At 35.7% G+C, this 17,846-nt stretch overlaps 3 protein-coding genes across 4 annotated transcripts; 1 reads left to right on the forward strand and 2 right to left on the reverse strand.

Annotated features, from left to right (window-relative positions):
- Positions 1 to 2,025: 2,025 nt before the first annotated feature.
- Positions 2,026 to 4,633, forward strand: LOC109169071 (VAN3-binding protein). Of its 2 annotated transcripts, XM_019317971.1 has the most exons (7): positions 2,026 to 2,206; positions 2,239 to 2,544; positions 2,669 to 3,041; positions 3,153 to 3,335; positions 3,432 to 3,481; positions 3,575 to 3,632; positions 4,205 to 4,633. In XM_019317971.1, the coding sequence occupies exons 2-7, from the start codon at positions 2,272 to 2,274 to the stop codon at positions 4,438 to 4,440; spliced, it is 1,173 nt and encodes a 390-aa protein (XP_019173516.1). In that variant the 5' UTR covers positions 2,026 to 2,206; positions 2,239 to 2,271; the 3' UTR covers positions 4,441 to 4,633. The 2 variants fall into 2 exon arrangements, with proteins under 2 accessions (XP_019173516.1, XP_019173514.1); XM_019317969.1 differs by having other exon boundaries at positions 2,026 to 2,544.
- Positions 4,634 to 9,226: 4,593 nt separating this feature from the next.
- Positions 9,227 to 13,278, reverse strand: LOC109169072 (formyltetrahydrofolate deformylase 1, mitochondrial). The gene is made up of 8 exons (XM_019317972.1): positions 13,040 to 13,278; positions 12,837 to 12,949; positions 11,028 to 11,178; positions 10,863 to 10,936; positions 10,625 to 10,784; positions 10,283 to 10,381; positions 10,119 to 10,205; positions 9,227 to 9,558 (listed from the first exon to the last, which is right to left on the reverse strand). Exons 1-8 carry the CDS (start codon positions 13,205 to 13,207, stop codon positions 9,412 to 9,414), a joined length of 999 nt encoding a protein of 332 aa, XP_019173517.1. The 5' UTR covers positions 13,208 to 13,278; the 3' UTR covers positions 9,227 to 9,411.
- Positions 13,279 to 14,628: 1,350 nt separating this feature from the next.
- On the reverse strand, positions 14,629 to 15,561 carry LOC109169046 (uncharacterized mitochondrial protein AtMg00810-like). The gene has a single exon (XM_019317944.1). It carries the CDS (start codon positions 15,559 to 15,561, stop codon positions 14,629 to 14,631), a length of 933 nt encoding a protein of 310 aa, XP_019173489.1.
- Between the last annotated feature and the right edge of the window lie 2,285 nt (positions 15,562 to 17,846).

The raw sequence follows: 17,846 nt of genomic DNA on the forward strand, positions 1-17,846 counted from the left end.
CAAGCGTTCTCAAAAATTCTGGTGGATTGGAGTATTAGATGGATAATTTGAGAATTGAAAGATTCAGGCAAAATTTTGGCGGTGAGGAGTATTGGATGGATAATTTGAAAACTTAAACGTTTTCAAAATTTTGGCAATCGGAGAGTAGTATCGGATGGTTAATTTGAGAACTCAAATGTTCTCGAATTCTGGAGATTAGGGGTGGGCCGTTAGGTGGACTGGTTAGACCGACTAGTTAGGAGACTATTCGGACAGACTGGTGAGGTGGATGAGTAGGACAAACTGGATTGATGAACTGGACGAACATAAAAAATAAATAAATAAGTGGAGCAACTCAGTGCCTGACCAGTCAACCGGTGACCGCATGGTCAATTGAGATCGCCTGAACAGTTGGGCTGGCCGGTCAGCTAGTAGGCCGATCAGTCAATCGATGATCGACAGAGAACGGGGCGAAACAAAAAAAAAAATGAATGAGGAGGAGATACTAAGGATCGAGTGTGGAGTGGAGGCATACTGGCCGGTTGGAGGTAATGAGAACTTGACGTTCTCAAAATTGAACAGAGTTATAGAGAGGAGAAAATGGATGGAACAGAGATTGGACATTAAGCATGATGTTATAGAGAGGAGTAAAATTGCGAAAGTCGACTGACCTTCCCACCACGTGGTGGTCGACTGAACCCCCATCCAAAAAATTTTAACGGATAACTTGGAGTGTTGGATGGATAATTTGGAGTACTGGATGGATAATTAGGAGCATTGGAAGAATAACTAAAACATTCTCAAAATTTTTGGCGATCGGATGGGAGTATTGGATGGAATCGGACGAAACAAATCAAAAAATTTTGCAGACGGACTGATTCGGTAGACCGTCTAGACAAAATGAATGACTTGTCGGACGGACTGGTCAAACAAGTTGAACGACCAGTCAGATAGACTGATAGAATGAGGGACAAGTGAGGTAGACTGATCAAGCAGGAGGAATGTATTGGGCAATAAGAATACACGGAGGAAAGAGGGGATAACCGAGGTGAAAATATTAAAGCAATACAAAAGAAAAAATTAAAAAAGAAAAGAGAAAAAAAGATAAAGAGAGAAGAAAAAAAATGAGGCTTAGCTTTGGGGCCGACCGGTCTGCCATTAGCCTGACCGGTCGGTCAACCAATCGACCGATCAAGTCAAACCAACCGCCCTACTAAGAAAAAAAATAGAAACCTATCTTTAAATTTTGGAAGGGGTGGACCAAAACCTCATATTTATATATGGATCATCTAATTGGGAATTTTTTGTCTTTGATAAATTTATAGATTAATCTATTTTCCTAAGACATCGACTATGCGAAATCGGAAGAAAGATGGGGACTGGATGATGGAGAGTATAGTAGGTTAGTTAAAATGGATTGACCCTACAAAAATAACTGGATCAAGGAAGCCCTACTTCTATATCTCATTTTGTCTGTCTTATTTATTATTTATTTGTCAATCCATCTCTTTTTTATTGTTTATTTTTTTAGTAATTTTAATTATTTTGAAATTTAATTTTTTATGTTTAATAGTACTTTAAATATAGTTTATAAATATATAAATTTTATATATTAATATTAAACTTAATATTATGAAAATTTAAATTAAAAATAAAAAATAAATATAGTCAAACATTATCAACCAAAACCAGACAAAGAAAATGAAATGACAGGAGTATAACACAACTTATCGTTCACTTATTAACAGTCCTAATTGCCGTAAATGGTGGTATGATATTTAGACGGCAAATACAAATTGTAGTACTAAATACACTTATACACGATATCTTTTGGAATACATAGAAAAACCAATATTTGACATAACCAAGAAAGAAAAATATAATTAATTGCATTAAAAAATCCGCCTGAAATAATACTAATTTGTCTGTGAGCATAATGAAGGGTGCACGTGTGTTAGGGAACATTAAGCGCGTGAAATGTGGGTAATGTTTTCTTTAGAGCGGTCAGAATAATGTTATTTTAGGTGAATACTAAATTATTTTATGCATCGAAATGTGGGAATACCGGCGGATACGTTCAGCTTTTCTTATTATTCTTCACGAAAGAGCGCTCTAAATTCGTGGAGGTCCCAAGCACGAGACCAGGTGTTGTGTCGCCGTGTTGGCAAATCATGTCTCTCTGTTGCTGAGACCTCAGGGCCTGTCGTGTGGGTATATATATATATATATAAAGCCACTTGAGGAGTTACGCTGCAGATGATAGATTTGGTGAATGTTTGTGTGAGAGAAAAAATGGAAGAAAATAAGATCGTGGGATGGAGGAAGGATGATTCGCATTGGCTTTTGAGTATAGAAGAGGATGATGAAGAGATGAAAGGCTCTTTTCCTCAGCCGCCGACGCCCAAGGAGCCGATGGATTTCTTGTCCAGATCTTGGAGCCTCTCTGCTTCTGAGATTTCCAAGGCTCTTCTTGCCCAGAAGCAAAAACATGCCTTTCACAACAATAAACCGGATGCCATTCCTGAGGCAGACGATGATGTTGCACTTCCACAGAATAATAATCTTGTAAGTGTTGAGCATATAGCTATTAATGTGCAATCCAACTATTATTTTAAGCTTTTAGTTGAGATAGAGCACATGCTTTCAATTTGGTAGCAGGGTTCTAAATCATTTTTTTAATGTTGTGCAGTCAAGACAGATGAAGCAGAGAAATGGGCGGAAAACTGTAGGGAGGTGGTTCAATCCAAAAGAGTATAGTATTAGCAGTAGCGGGGGGGTCCAGAAGAAAGACAAAGCGCGGCTGGAAAAGGCGCATATGCATGCTGTCCTGTCGGTGGCAGGGCTAGCGGCAGCGGTGGCGGCCGTGGCGGCAGAAGCAGACAATGACAACAGCAGCTCCGGCGCCGCCCTGGCATCCGCCACGGAGCTCCTCGCCTCTCACTGTATAGAAATGGCGGAATCGGCGGGAGTGGAGCATGAACGCGTGGCCGCGGTGGTTAGATCCGCCGTCGACATTCGCTCTGCTACTCATCTTTTAACTCTCACTGCTGCAGCCGCCACAGGTACAGCATTTATAATTGTTAAGAGTCCACATTGATAAAATATGAAAGAATATATAAGTTCATAAGACCATGGATTAGACTAGCTAAAGTTTTGGTTTTGGTTTGAAAAAGCGTTGAGGGGAGAGGCGGCTCTGAAGGCGAGATTGCCAAGAGAAGCAAAGAGAAATGCAGCTATAAGTCCTTGTGACAAAGCAGCATTATTAATGGAAGCTTACCCAGCAGCTACTAATCACAAAGAAATGGAAGAAGATGATCCCCCCTTTGAAGGTGACTTGCTGCAAATCACCCGAAAAGGTACCTAACTACATCTTATGTCACTTATCCTCTACCCTTGGTTTCTTCAGAATCACAAATTAAAGCTGCTATATAATAACCTCAATCAACTTTCAGGACTGCTGAGATGGAAACATGTATCTGTCTATATAAACAAGAACTATCAGGTGGGTATATATGAAACATCATCAAGCTAAGTACTCAAATTTTGCAGAAAATTAAAAATTTAGGTTATTAGATTGTGTTTCTCTCGTGACCAGGTAGTAATCAAGTTGAAGAGCAAGCATGTTGGTGGAGCCTTTTCCAAAAAGAATAAAAGTAAGATCACACTTTTTCCTTTTCTTTTCTTTTCCTTTTTTTTTTAATAAAAAAGTTTAAATTTTTATTGTAGATTTTACATTGGATTTGTAAAGAAATTTTTTAAACCTCTACTTTTAGTCACACAACAATGAATCTATTTTCACATTTTTACATTTGATTCTTAACTATTTTTTACATTTTATTCCACGATTTTTAAATTTTTACCACATCTGGTCTATTCAACTTAATTTTCATGATTAAATTGTTAAATTTGAAACAAGTGACTTATCTTGAAGGGTAAAATTGTCATTTTCAGTCTCTTCCCTTATATCTTTAAAAAAATATAATGAAAAATGACAATTTTCTCTTTTAAGATAAGTCATCGATAGTCAGAAATTATGTTAGAAAGATCAAATATGATAAAATTTAAAAGTCGTGAGACAAATTAATAGTCGGAGGTCAAAAGTGAAAATGGTCTGATAGTTGTGGGATCAAAGCTGGAAAATGTTCTAATGAAATCAAATATAACGAACCACAAAATATGAAAGCATAGAATGAATTCAAGTGTTGACTGCATCTGAAATTTGCAGGTATTGTATATGAAGTCTTTGATGACACTACAGCATGGCCATTCAAGAAGGAAAAGGAGAATGGGGAAATATATTTTGGGGTGAGAACTGCACAGGCACTTCTAGAGTTCAAATGCAAGAATAAAATCCACAGACAGAAATGGGTTGATGGAATACAAAATCTTCTTCACAGGGCCACTTCCATTGAAGAATCTGAGAACTCTCTCAGAATGTTAAACATCAATAAGAGCATTTGACAAATTCACTTTTTGCCCCCTTTCTGGTTTGGTATTTCACGATGTCAGTTTAGATTTTAATAACACAAATGGTGATTTGTTTGTAGAATTTCTGTAAATTATTTGGTCATTAAGATGGATAGTGGCTTCAGAAGACAGAAATCCCACTCTGTTCCCAGATTCTCAAATAATTTGAGGGTCTATTTGGTTATTTTCCAGATTTGATAATCACATAAAGTTCAAAAAAAATATTATACAAGGGTAGAAAGGAAACAAAAAATTATATATGTTTAAGTCAAGCTATTTCTACAGCATCAAGTATACCTATGATTGTATTTTAATAGGTAATTCAAAATATATCAATACAAGATCATATAGGAGAATGCATTAAAATTAATGTTTTCACTTTTTTAAAAACAATTTTCTAAATACTTAGTGTAGTTGGTATGATATTAGGTAGCAGATACTACTTTTGGTTAGAATTATTCTAAGTTTTGTTAATTTGCTTTTGGGTAAGTTTGTCATTGTTTTCGTCTTCATTGCTTGTCCACTTTTTTTTGTTAGTAGTGTCTTATATGCAATTGAGTTGCTCGTGCTAATTTGCAAAAAAAAAAAAAAAAAAAAAAAAATCTAAAATAGGTCAACAATATTATTGTTATTTTTGAGTGATTGTTGTTTTAGTTTTATAATTATATTTTATTTAAAAGTGTTGCCTTTGTTGTATGAGTTACAAACATGAATAGGGCCAGAAAAATGAGTATGCATTACTAGCACAAATTGAATGCTGAAAGTATATCAAAAGAAGTGATAGAGAAGGGGCAAAATCATATCATCAGCGTATCTCTTTCACTTAAATTTGGGAAAGGGCTAAACTAAAGGGAGCCAATGATGCACACTACCTTCAATTTGATTCGTCCAACCAAAAACACACTTGAAGGCTCAACAAATTCTCCAACTCTAGAGGAATCAATCCTGAAATCTGGTTTGTATAAAGTTGCAATTCTACTAAACTTCTTGTATTTGACATAACAGAGGGGATTGGACCATAAACATTGTTGTTAGGAAAAATTGTAATTTATGCCCCTCCATAATATGTCAATTATCAATGTCATCCCTAAATTATTAGTGTGTAAATGTTGCCCCTCAATTTTTAAAACGGTACATATATTGCCCCTCCAGTACCGTACGGGAGGGGCAATATATGTACCGTTTTAAAAAATGAGGGGCAAGATTTAAACTACGGGAGGGCACTATATGTACCGTTTTAAATATTGTAGGGTAATATTTACACCACTAATAATTTAGGAGTGACATTGATAATTGGCATATTATGAAGGAGTATAAATTACAAATTTTCCTTGTTATTAAGGAGGAGTCTTGATGGTAAAAATATTAGGGGTACATATATCGTTGGAGTACTAATTTAGGACTAGAAGTTCCATAATCGCACAATGTCTGATATTGCTAGCAACATTTAGTGCTCCTCCTACGATGAATTATTGAAATAGTGTTTAACACATCCTCTGGTATCTTCGAGTTACAAGAGTTTGACATTTATACGAGAAACGAGAAACCAAGGTATGATTTTGATGGCTACTTGGGTACTGGTTGTTTTCTTTGGTCCACACGATGTCAAGTCCTAAACTGGTTATGCTATGTCCCCCTCCCCCCTCCCCGCGACCCCCAATATATTATATGAGGACAATAAAATTTGTGTTACACAAATTAGAAATTGTTGTGTGAAGAATTCAACCTACGTGAGCTCTAGAAGAGTCACGAGATTATTATACATAATGTTCACTCAAGTGACAATCTTGAAGATTGTACATTTGTACATACCATATCCCTTTTTCTACACTTATTTTGAAATAATATTTTTATAATATTAGAACATGTAAGCTTTGAAGATTGTTATGGAGTGACATTTACCCGAATCAATCCTAAAGATTGGCTCCTGGAGACTAATAGTTGTACTCTTTTTCCTTTGATATAATTTTCTTAATTAAAGGTTTTTTAACGAGTGAGCTAATGCAACATAAACACACATACATCATGTAATCTTTTCTTTAACTATATTTTTTCTCATTGAATTTTTCTAGTGAGGTTTTTAACGAGACATGAATATGATATAGTAATGTCCAAGGGAAGTGTTGTAAATAAATATATGTGGACATTACTAGAGATATTATATTATGATAATACATCTTTCTACCAAAAAAAAAAAAAAAATAATGATAATACATCTTCATCCTTTATAGTGTTGTTGTTATACTGAAACTCTATAAATCATGTAATATTATATAGAAAGATGAATAATAAAATATTGCCCGCATGGGTAGCTCAACTGGTCATAGAGGTGAAACTTTGGAATAATGACCAGGGATCGAGGTGTGTGGGGCCCTGATGATTATCTCTGTATCTCCTTCTCTTTACTTTCATGTATATGTAGTTATATTGAAACTCTATAAATCATGTATATATTGGATTGAATGATGAATAATAAAATATTGATAATTTTCTATCTCATCTTCTCTTGTTCTATTTTACATCAGGCTTGACAATTTTTTAATTTTTTTTTATAGACTTGTAAATATTAAAAAAAAAAAATTTTATTTTGAAAGACTTGCAAATCAAAGTTGCAATAACTTTTGACGAAATATTTGACTTGTTTTATAATAATTACTAGTTTTTTACGCGCATTGCGCGATTGGGATAATGCCCAATGGCTTTTTTTTTTTAAAATAAGTACTTTAAAGTATATTAAGGCAGAATTATATTGAAATTGTTCATGCATAGATAATTGAAGATTGAATTTGCGTATTTAAATAGGTAATTCTTCTCTCAAAGGTTGAGTCTTCAACCCCAAGGGCCCCCCACACTCCGGCCCGACAGAGCATTGTGGGAAGTTGTAAATCACGGTGACTCAATGGTTCAGTAGACAGGACCAAATGCTGATACGCACAAGGAATCTGCCCATTTTGGACATAATTCTCGCACTGCCGCCGCCGAGGTTCAAACGTTGGTCTCTTCTCCAAATACTACCCACCAAACCATTGAGCTAAGCCCGTGCGGGTTAAATAGGTAATTCTCAGTTTACAAATGCAAGATAATATAATCAAGATTGATTATAATTGTCAATAAAATAATTGTATAGGTATAGTTGAAACCAAATACGGGACATAAGGGAGAACACATAAAAATTAGGGCATAAAATATTAAATATATACTAATATTGTTTGAGGAGATTCGGACATTAGGATTTGTGATTAAGTTCTATTAATACTTTAATATTAGAATTAGATTAATGGTGTAGTTATAATTCTATATTAGACTTTAATATTAGAATTAGACTAACGGTGAATTAACGGAAAAGTTAAATGGATAATCATATAATTAAGGATAAATTAGAAAATCTTAAAAGAAAAAAATTATAACCTGAACAATATGAACCATTCATTTGATTTAATAATTTGGCGGTCATTTTTTTCTACCCAATGTTAATAATTAAATAAATTCGCTGGTCAAATCCGCTAGTATAATCCGCTAACTGCTGATTGTCAAACAAGGACATTGCGAGGTAGTTCTCACTTCAATTTGTTGTGTGATTTGAATACTCTCTTTGTCACAAAATCTCTCAAAGTAGTTAATATGGTTGGCTTTATTAATTATATTTTTTTAAATTTTTTCATGGTATTAATGAAATACTTGGTAAATAAATATATAGCATTATTTTGTATTATAACTTTGATATTTAATTAGAAAAATAGTGCACAAAAAACATAATAGATACTGTAGTGAATATAATCAATTGATGAATTTGAATGTAAAAATTTTTACATTTGAGAAAAATAAAAACAATTTAACTAATGAAAATATTTCTTTTAATTAATTTACTGATAATTAATAATTTTTTTTCACTGAATAAAGACATTGTAAGGACAATGTAGCGAATATAATCAATTAATAAATTTGAATATAAAGAATTTTTATATTGAAGAAAAATAAAGACAATATAACTAATAAAATTATTTCTCTTATTTAATTTATTGATAATGAATAATTTTTTTTTTTGAATAAAGGCATTGTGGACACATAATTCTAAATTAAAGAAATGCATATGTATTATTTTTTGTTGTAACTACTAAATTATTATTTATATAATTTAATAAGAGTAAAATAGAGTACTAATTATGCCAACTTTGATTGGGATGAGGTTCGAACCTAAGACCTTTTTTTTTTTTTTTTTTTTTATTGAAATCAATGAGTAAGTTAACGGTGAATTAACGGCAATTCTTAAAATTTTAACGGAATTAGTAACGGTGTGTGGGTATTTTAGGAAATTTAGTGTAAAATTTAAATCTAATCAATCTTTTAATCAATCTGAGCCATTCATTTGATTAAAATCTGTGACCGCCATTTTTCTACCAATTATAGGCCTAACTCTCTTGGGCTCTTATTAGTATAGTAGAAGTAGATAGTAGATATAGTAGATATTATATTATTACTGTTAAATTTTGAATGGGAGTTTAACTTTCTGGTGTATAGAGAAAAATAGTACTGATAGTAAGACACACACTTTTGAAAGCAAGTATTGCATGGGTAAACACAAGCTTAGAATTTGCACCCAAAAAGGGTCTTCAACCAAAAAACCAAAAATCTACCAACAAAGTTACAACACTTAAACTTTACAATTAAACACTCGAACATTAAATATAATGAATGCACAAAATCAAAATGATTATTCAGCAAACTTGAAACATTAAAAAATGCTTACATTCAGCTATAGAAGCATTGAGTAAAAAAGGAATTAAGCCAAGAATACAACATTGGGCTACAAATATTATTGATTTTGGAGTGAGAGTTGGTATCTTTACTGCACAGATGTGGACTTTCCAGTAGGTATCTGTAAGAATTAGTGTATGTTCAATTTCATGAACTTCTAAAATATTGAACTAACTGTGTTTTTATCCTTTCCCCTTCTTCCTGGCACTGTCAAAACACAACAGTCTTGTTTCTCTCATAAGGTAAAACACGCAATTCACAGTATGACTTTATTGCTTTAGCAAGACACCGTTTCTCAAGTTCCTCAGACCTCTGTACAAAACTCCGCAGATTGTCTCTATGGGAAACTCTTTCAACCTGGAATGATATAAAAAGCCCTATATAATTGCCATACCATGCAAATTCACCTACACAATTGTTACGAGAGATCAACAATACTCAGTATGCATACAAAACATTATTATGCTCTACTTTTCTTTAATTATAGGACTAACATGATGCCTAAAGACAATAATAAATTAATAGCCGCCAAAGATTCAGCAAGACCATTGTCAATTTGTGATAGCTGAATATGAAACCGTCAAATACATAATTGTTTTCCCCTTTTTTAGCAAACACAGGACTCTTTTACTAAAAAGACACCAGAATTTATCAATTCTGGAACAGTTAGACCGTAATGTACCTAGGCTACGTGTGGCCTGTGAGAAAGCCACATTAACCTGAATATTCTTGTTATAAAAATAATTTGAAAATCGTTATTAATAGAATCTAACATTATTGATACAATTTGAACATTATAGCGGTATGACATGGATTGCCTAATAATTTGCCTCAGTTTATGATTTTAAGTGCCATTTATGGAAAAAATAATCTAGAAAAGATGAGATAAAAGGCATATTTCAAGACAATGGTATTACCATCTGTTCAATGATTGGCCCACAATCAAGTTCTTCAGAGACAAAGTGAGTTGTTGCACCAATCAATTTAACACCAGCATCAAAGGCCTGTTAACATTGTATGGCAGGAACAACTTATGTTGAATGCATTGAATTTGGAAATATCAATAGACTAAATAACGAACCTGCCTAGCTGGCTTCCCACCCTTAAATGATGGAAGCAGGCCATGATGAATGTTTATAATGTCTTTCTTATATTTGCTCAAAAAGTCTCCAGACAGTATCTACAGAAAACAGGGGAACATCAATCACAGTGATTACAACATCAAGAAACAAGGACAGACAAATAATCGAACTATTAAAAAACGAGTATCAGTAAAGCTAAAAACAAAGAACAAGCAAAAAATATGTTTGCCAGCCAAGAAAACTTGAATCCAAAATATTAAACAAAAACACCAAAAATTCTTCACCAAGATATTGGCGTCATTTAAATACACTTCGAATTAAAGACTTTTTTTTTTTTTTACCTGCATGTATCTTGCAAGGACTAAAAAGTCAGTGTCCTGAACTAATTCCAAGATCTCTCCTTCTCTTTTATTATCATTACCGGTATGCAAGTAATGATATGGAATTCCATGTCTTTCAAGAAATCGAATCACATGGGTGTTTGAACTTCTATCATGATTACTGTAGACAAGATGATCAAGCATTGTGAATAATTCTTCTTAAGAAAATCTTAAAGATAAAGAATTCCTAAACTTTTACCTAATTACACAAGTTATTTGAACAGGAAGCCTTCCATCCTGCCACCCATGCAGTAAATCTACAAGACAGTGGTCCTGCATAACATAGTGAAAGCAATGACAACATGCTCAAAATTGTGCTCATAACTTCACTATTTAGCTCCCAGTCCATCTTAAGAACAAAAACCTGCTTTGATGCAAGAACAGCAATCTTATACTTTGGATCCATAGTAGGCACTCGAACGACAGACGTCATTGCATTAAACATCTTTGATAGCTTTAGGAAGTCCACATCCATTTGGCCTCGTGGCCATTTAGCAGGATTAAACACAAATTCACTGTAAGTTGCAAAACGAATTAAATTATAGCAGGAAAGAGAACATGCATGCACTTATTCGAAATGTGTAGTATATTAATTTTACCATTAGTTAAGTTAGATATTTGAACCAATTATTTGACCCTCAACATCACAAGAGTGTAAATTAAACAAATTTTAAGTATTGAAAGCCAATAAATCAGGGAGAGAACATGGCACACTTATGAAATTATCACTTAAATTTAATGCAAAAATATTATGTGTTACTTACAATCCTGTTTGAGATAGTTCTACTCCTGTCTTACACAAGTGAAATCACATGAATAGCTTTGGTTTTTATTTCTTTCCTTTTCGGTCAAATCTAGTGTACTTATCAATTTTAATATATGTAGGTGATTTGTAAACTCAAGCTAAGAATCTAAGATTGATGTGCTAACTTGAGTTCACCTTGCTTGGTTTTTCTGAGCAAAACACAAAAACCTCATTATTGTTTTGGAACAAGCTACTTTTAGCACAATCTATTAAGTAGAGCTATTGCAGAAACCTACAGAGTTTTTTTCCTTGCTATGAACTTATTTGTACAAAAAGTACCCAAGGAAATTATAATTGAAAACTCAAAGTATGTGGCTAGTTTACTTTGTAAAAAGAATTGCTCCATAACTAATATTTAAAGAAAAAATAAATCAAAACGTTGCGCATCCTTTTTACATAACTTATTTTACAAGACAGACTAAAACTGTTTCCTTCTTAACAGTGAAACTCATGTGATCTCCATAACGTATACTTGATGAACTAATAAAAAGGGGGCATATGGATATGTGATCTTGGAGTATACATTCTCAATTTGAGCAATAATAGTATGTAGCCTCTTGCATAAAAATGAAATGAAATGGTGCATTAGAAGAGAAATGCTTCAAGGATAAACGATACCGTATAAAGCAAACTCTTACAATGAAGTAGTTGATAAATTTTTAAGCATAAACAATATTATGTAAACTCTCACATCCTAGTGGAAGACACCAATACCCAAAACAACATTGCAATACCAAATGCTAACAAATCTTACAACAAAATACCTCTGCAATCAATCAACAAATTTACATAATCCAATCAGGCAAAAACTTGTGTGAGACAGTCTCACGGATCCTTGTCTGTGAGACGGGTCGGGTCAATATGAAAATGTAATACTTATACTGAAAAATGTAATACTCATCGAGAATAAAGTATTTATTACTTGCATGGTAAAATGTAATATTTTTACATTTTGATTTAAAAGTATTACAGTTTTCCTCAAAAGTATTACATTTTCCTTACACTTGCCAACATTACTTATAAGGAAATTGTAATACTTTTTATGAAAAATATAATACTTTTACATCAAAATATAAAAAGTATTACATTTTCCCTCAAAAGCATTACACTTTCCCAAGTAACAAATATTTTATTCCTGATTAGTATTACACTTTTATAATACAAGTATTACATTTTCATATTGATCCGATCCATCTCACGAATAAGGATGTGTGGGACGGTCTCATACAAGTGTGACCCATCCAACAGTAATTGGCACATACCAAAGCGCAATTAGTTTAAGTCCAATAAACTCATACCAAAACAACAACAATAACAAACTAATCAGTATTCAATCCGGAAAAAAAAAACATAAAGAATACAGCAGACCTTCTTGAGTAAAAGACATGCTTATCTTCCGGCACGAAGACATCAGCATTGAGGATATTTCCACCCCTGGAAGCAATGCAATCCGATAGCTTTGCAACTATCCCCACTTCATCCTAATTCGCAAACCAGCATTCGTTTTCCATTATTTAACATGCGATAAGCAAATGTTCGGGGTCCATTAAATTGAAAAATAAAAAACTTACGGGGCAGTGGAAAACGTGAATTCCATGGATGAGGGAAGGAGAGGTGGAGCAGTCGAGGGACTCGCCGGCGACATTCAGAGATCCGAACGGCCGATTTGTAAACCCAAAAACTTTGGGAGGTAGGCCGGAAGAGAATACCGCTCTGCGGAGGAGGAGGGGGAGGCTCATTTCTACGCCTCCTCCCTCACGGGAGATGTGAGTGTATAATTTTTCCAGTTTTTTCTCTTAACGCCTAACCACCACTCGATATTGGGCTTGTCTTCACCTACATTTTCAGGCTTCAAATTTTACGACGTCGTAATGCACCCATCGTTAACGACGTCGTTTTATTAAAAAATGCGCGTCTCCTCTTTAAAAAAAATTCAGGTTCGATTCCCAGCAACAACATTATATTGTTCATTCATTCTGGAATTTTAGTTCATAGATTATGGAATTATAGTTCATTGATTATGGAATTATAGTTCATCGATTATGGAATTGTAGTTTATCGATTCTGAAATTTTAGTTTATAGATTATGGAATTTTAGTTCATTCATTCTGGAATTTTTAGTTCATAGATTAGATTATGGAATTATAGTTCATCGATTATGGAATTATAGTTCATATGTTGTTGTTGGGAATCGAACCTGATTTTTTTTTTTTAAGGGGAGACGCGCGTTTTATTAAAACAACGTCGTTTTTGCATCCGTATACACCATGCACAGCATAATTTGCCGTAATGCACAGCGGTTAAGTTTTGGCTCTATGTCCAAAAGGACCAAAACTAACTCATTTCAGTCATTTGATTCATTATTATTTTCGCTTAATTTGAAAACCCAAAAAAAAAAAAAATACACCTTATAATAAATTTGGCAAACACTATTCTAATTGTCTTAGCAAATTAATTTGAAATAGATATTCAATTGATTTTAGAGAAAATATTTGATAAATAGTAAATCAAAATTCAGCACGTCTAATATTTTAAATAAAACATTCTTTTTATAAATACAATGGATATGTTTAAATTTCACATAATTTATTTTAATCAAAAATTATAGAACAATGTTTTTAGAGATGGAGAGTGAAAGAATAGTGGAGAAATCATTTGTTAAAAAAAAAAACAAAAAAGAATTAAACACCATTGTGGAAACCATCATCGTCAGGGAAGCTCAAATTAAACACGGACGTTGCGGTGGATAACGTTCACAACACCATGGGACTTGGATGGGTTTTGCGAGATGACACGGGTCGGTTCTTGGCAGCAAGGTGCACCTACGTTCCTAGCCAACATACCGTGGCTGAGGCGGAGGCCCTTTGTTTACGAGAGGCGCTCATTTGGTTCAGAGATACTGGAATGGGGGAAGTGGATGTTGAGACTGACTCACAATTATGTTACAATGCTATACTTTCAAGTTCCTGTTACTCTGCTTTTGGTTTTTTGGTAGATGATAATGATGACAAATATAATTTTGAAGGGACTAATTCATCGATTGAGAACAAACGATTACACGCTTATATACAAGAGTCTACCACCTAAATAGGTGGAGCAGCTTAGGAAGACTAAAGACTCTAATAGAAATATAATAACAACCACTAATAATATAGCTGGTCTAATACTCCCCCTCAAGCTGGCGGGGGGAGGGCACAACGCCAAGCTTGTGACGTAGCTCAGCAAACCTAGCAGCAGATAGCGGTTTGGTGAAGATATTAGCCAGCTGGTCGTGAGTGGAGACGAACTTAACCTTCAAGGCACCTGTTGAGACCTTGTCCCGGAGAAAGTGATAGTCCAGCTCCACGTGTTTGGTTCTGGCATGAAAAATCGGGTTGGAGCAGAGGTATGTAGCCCCGAGATTGTCACACCATAAGACAGGTACAGCTGCTAGGAGCAGGCCTAGATCGCGGAGAAGGGACTGGATCCATGTTACCTCAGCTGCAACGTTTGCGAGGGCTTTGTATTCTGCTTCCGTAGACGAGCGTGCAACCGTGCGTTGTTTCCTAGACACCCAGGAGAGAAGATTGGGTCCCAAGAACACAGCATAGCCTCCTGTGGACTTTTGATCCACAGAGCATCCGACCCAGTCGGAGTCAGAAAAGGCATGTAGAACCGGCACTACGGATGGAGTGATACGTAGCCCAATGTCTAGCGACCCTTTGACATAGCGAAACACTCGCTTGAGTGCACCCCAGTAGCCCTGAGCTGGGTTATGCATAAACTGACAGAGCCTGTTGACTGAGTAGGCTAGGTCGGGCCGTGTTATCAGTAAGTACATTAGTGACCCAACCAGCTGACGATAAGGGGTCGGATCTTCGAAAGCGTCAGAGTCATGCGACGCAGCTTGTGTGGACGGTGAGGCAGGTGTTGCTAACGGCTTGCATGATTCCATACCTGCTCTACGGAGCAGCTCAGTTATATACCGTTTCTGGGAAAGGACTATTGTCCCTGCTGCGTCAACAGCTTCAATCCCCAAAAAGAATCTTGGCTTCCCAAGATCACGAATGCGGAACACGGTAGACAGTTGTTCAAGCACCGTCTGCTGAATCATTGCCCATTAGCAAGATGTCATCTACGTAGATAGATACGCACAGACCCGGGGTCATAAATAAACAGCGAGATGTCGGTTTTGGAGGACCTGAACCCAATTTGGATCAGGAAGTCATGAAGGCGAGTAAACCAAGCACGCGGGGCCTGTTTGAGGCCATATAACGAACGTTGCAACTTGCATACGTAATCCGGGCAGTTTGGGTTTGCATAACCCGGGGGTTGACGCATATAGATGTCTTCACTGACGCGCCCATTTAAGAAGGCGTTATGAACGTCAAGTTGACGCATGACCCACTTGTTAGACACAGCATAAGCTAACAGAAGCCGGATGGTAGTGGGTTTTACCACTGGACTGTATGTGTCAAGATAGTCCTGTCCTGGGATCTGATTGAACCCCTTGGCTACCAGACGAGCTTTGTAACGCTCAATTGTGCCATCTGATTTCCTCTTGATACGATAAACCCACTTGCAGCCAATGACATTCATGTCATTGCGTTGCGGGACGAGACTCCATGTCTGGTTCTGTATTAGGGCATTGAACTCCGCATTCATAGCCTCACGCCACTGGGGTTGGCGAATAGCCTGAGAATGACATGTCGGCTCATCATCATCGACCGATGCAACCATAGCGGTAGGACGCTTTCTTTGTGCATCCGTGGTAGTTCGCATCCTCATGACATGGGTCCGGACGGTGGGACGTTGACGCCGCCGCCTTGTTGTAGTCGATGTAGACGTTGTAGGATGATATGAGGAGGATGCATGTGCCGCCGTGGAGGATGAAGTCGGCACCACCCCAGCCGAATTATTTCCACTTGTTGGTGGACTCACCACGATAGATTCTGCCCGGGTGCCCTGAGGTCGTAGCTGGGCAGACGCCCATGGATGGGTGGACGCCAATGGCACATCATTCTTGGGTTGCGTCTGAGCGAACGGGAACACCATCTCATTGAACCTAACATGTATAGAAATGTAAACTCATCTAGAATGAATATCCAGACACCTGTAGCCATAAACAGATTCAGGATACCCAAGAAACACACAAGACTTGGACCTATAATCCATTTTATGTGAGTTGTAAGGGCGTAAGTATGGGAAACATTCACACCCAAACACACGCAGTAACGTATAGTTTGGATGTTGTTGATACAGACGGAAATAGGGACTTGTGCCATTTGACACTGGAGATGGCAGACGATTGATAAGGTGAGTAGCTGCCTCAAAGGCGTAGAACCAGTATTTTTTGGGAACCTGACCACGAGCCAACAAGGCAAGGCCCGTTTCTACTAGGGATGTCAATTTAGCCCGAACCCGATGGGCCAATCCGATAAAAATCGAAACCGACAGGGCTATGGCCCGAACGGGCTAGCCTGATAAAACACATTAGCCCGACGAGCCCGAAACCGATTAGCACGATACCCGATAGGGCTAGCCCGAAATTAAAAGGGCTAGCCCGACAACCCGAACTATTGAAAATTATTTTTTATTATAGAAGTGATGTGAAACTTAACATACATAAAATAATTATTATAATTAAAAAGAAATAAATAAATAAATAAATAAATATATAAATAAATATATATATATATATATATATATATATATATATATATATATATATATAAGAGCGCTCATATGCGGCGGTGCGGTCAAATTCCAGAATACACCAACAGTGTTAACAATATGCACTAACAGTGTAATAAAAACACACCACAATAAAATGCAATAAAACATCACAAAATACACAACAGACTCAAAAAAATATACCTTATAACTCACCACCCCCAATGGTGTATTTCCGAACAGTGTATGGTGTTTTTACTCACACCTAATGGTGTGTGTTTGGTGATGCAGGGCTCTGTTTACTCTGTTTTGTGTGGTGTATTTTCCTAACGTTGATGGTGCATATTTGTTGAACTATTGGTGTTGCCGCACCGTAAGACACTGCCGCACCTGAACCCGCCTATATATATATATATATATATATATATATATATATATATATATATATATATATATATATATATATATATATATATATATATATATATATATATATATATATATATATAACTAAATGCTACCCTCCGTTTTGCCTCGCCCCGTTATTATTCCTACTCTAAATATGAGTACTCACTTTCAGTTTCTAATTTTAGTTCAGATTGTTCAACCCGCCCAATTAGCCCGACAACCCGAAGTTTAGGGTTAGGGCCAAACCGAACTCGAGAATAAAATATTAATTAACCGATTAGCCCGACAACCCGACAAGGTTAGCCCGAAACCAAGTGG

Source organism: Ipomoea nil, unplaced genomic scaffold (assembly GCF_001879475.1).
Source record: "Ipomoea nil cultivar Tokyo-kokei standard unplaced genomic scaffold, Asagao_1.1 scaffold3245, whole genome shotgun sequence".
NCBI classification, from domain to species: Eukaryota; Viridiplantae; Streptophyta; class Magnoliopsida; order Solanales; family Convolvulaceae; genus Ipomoea; species Ipomoea nil.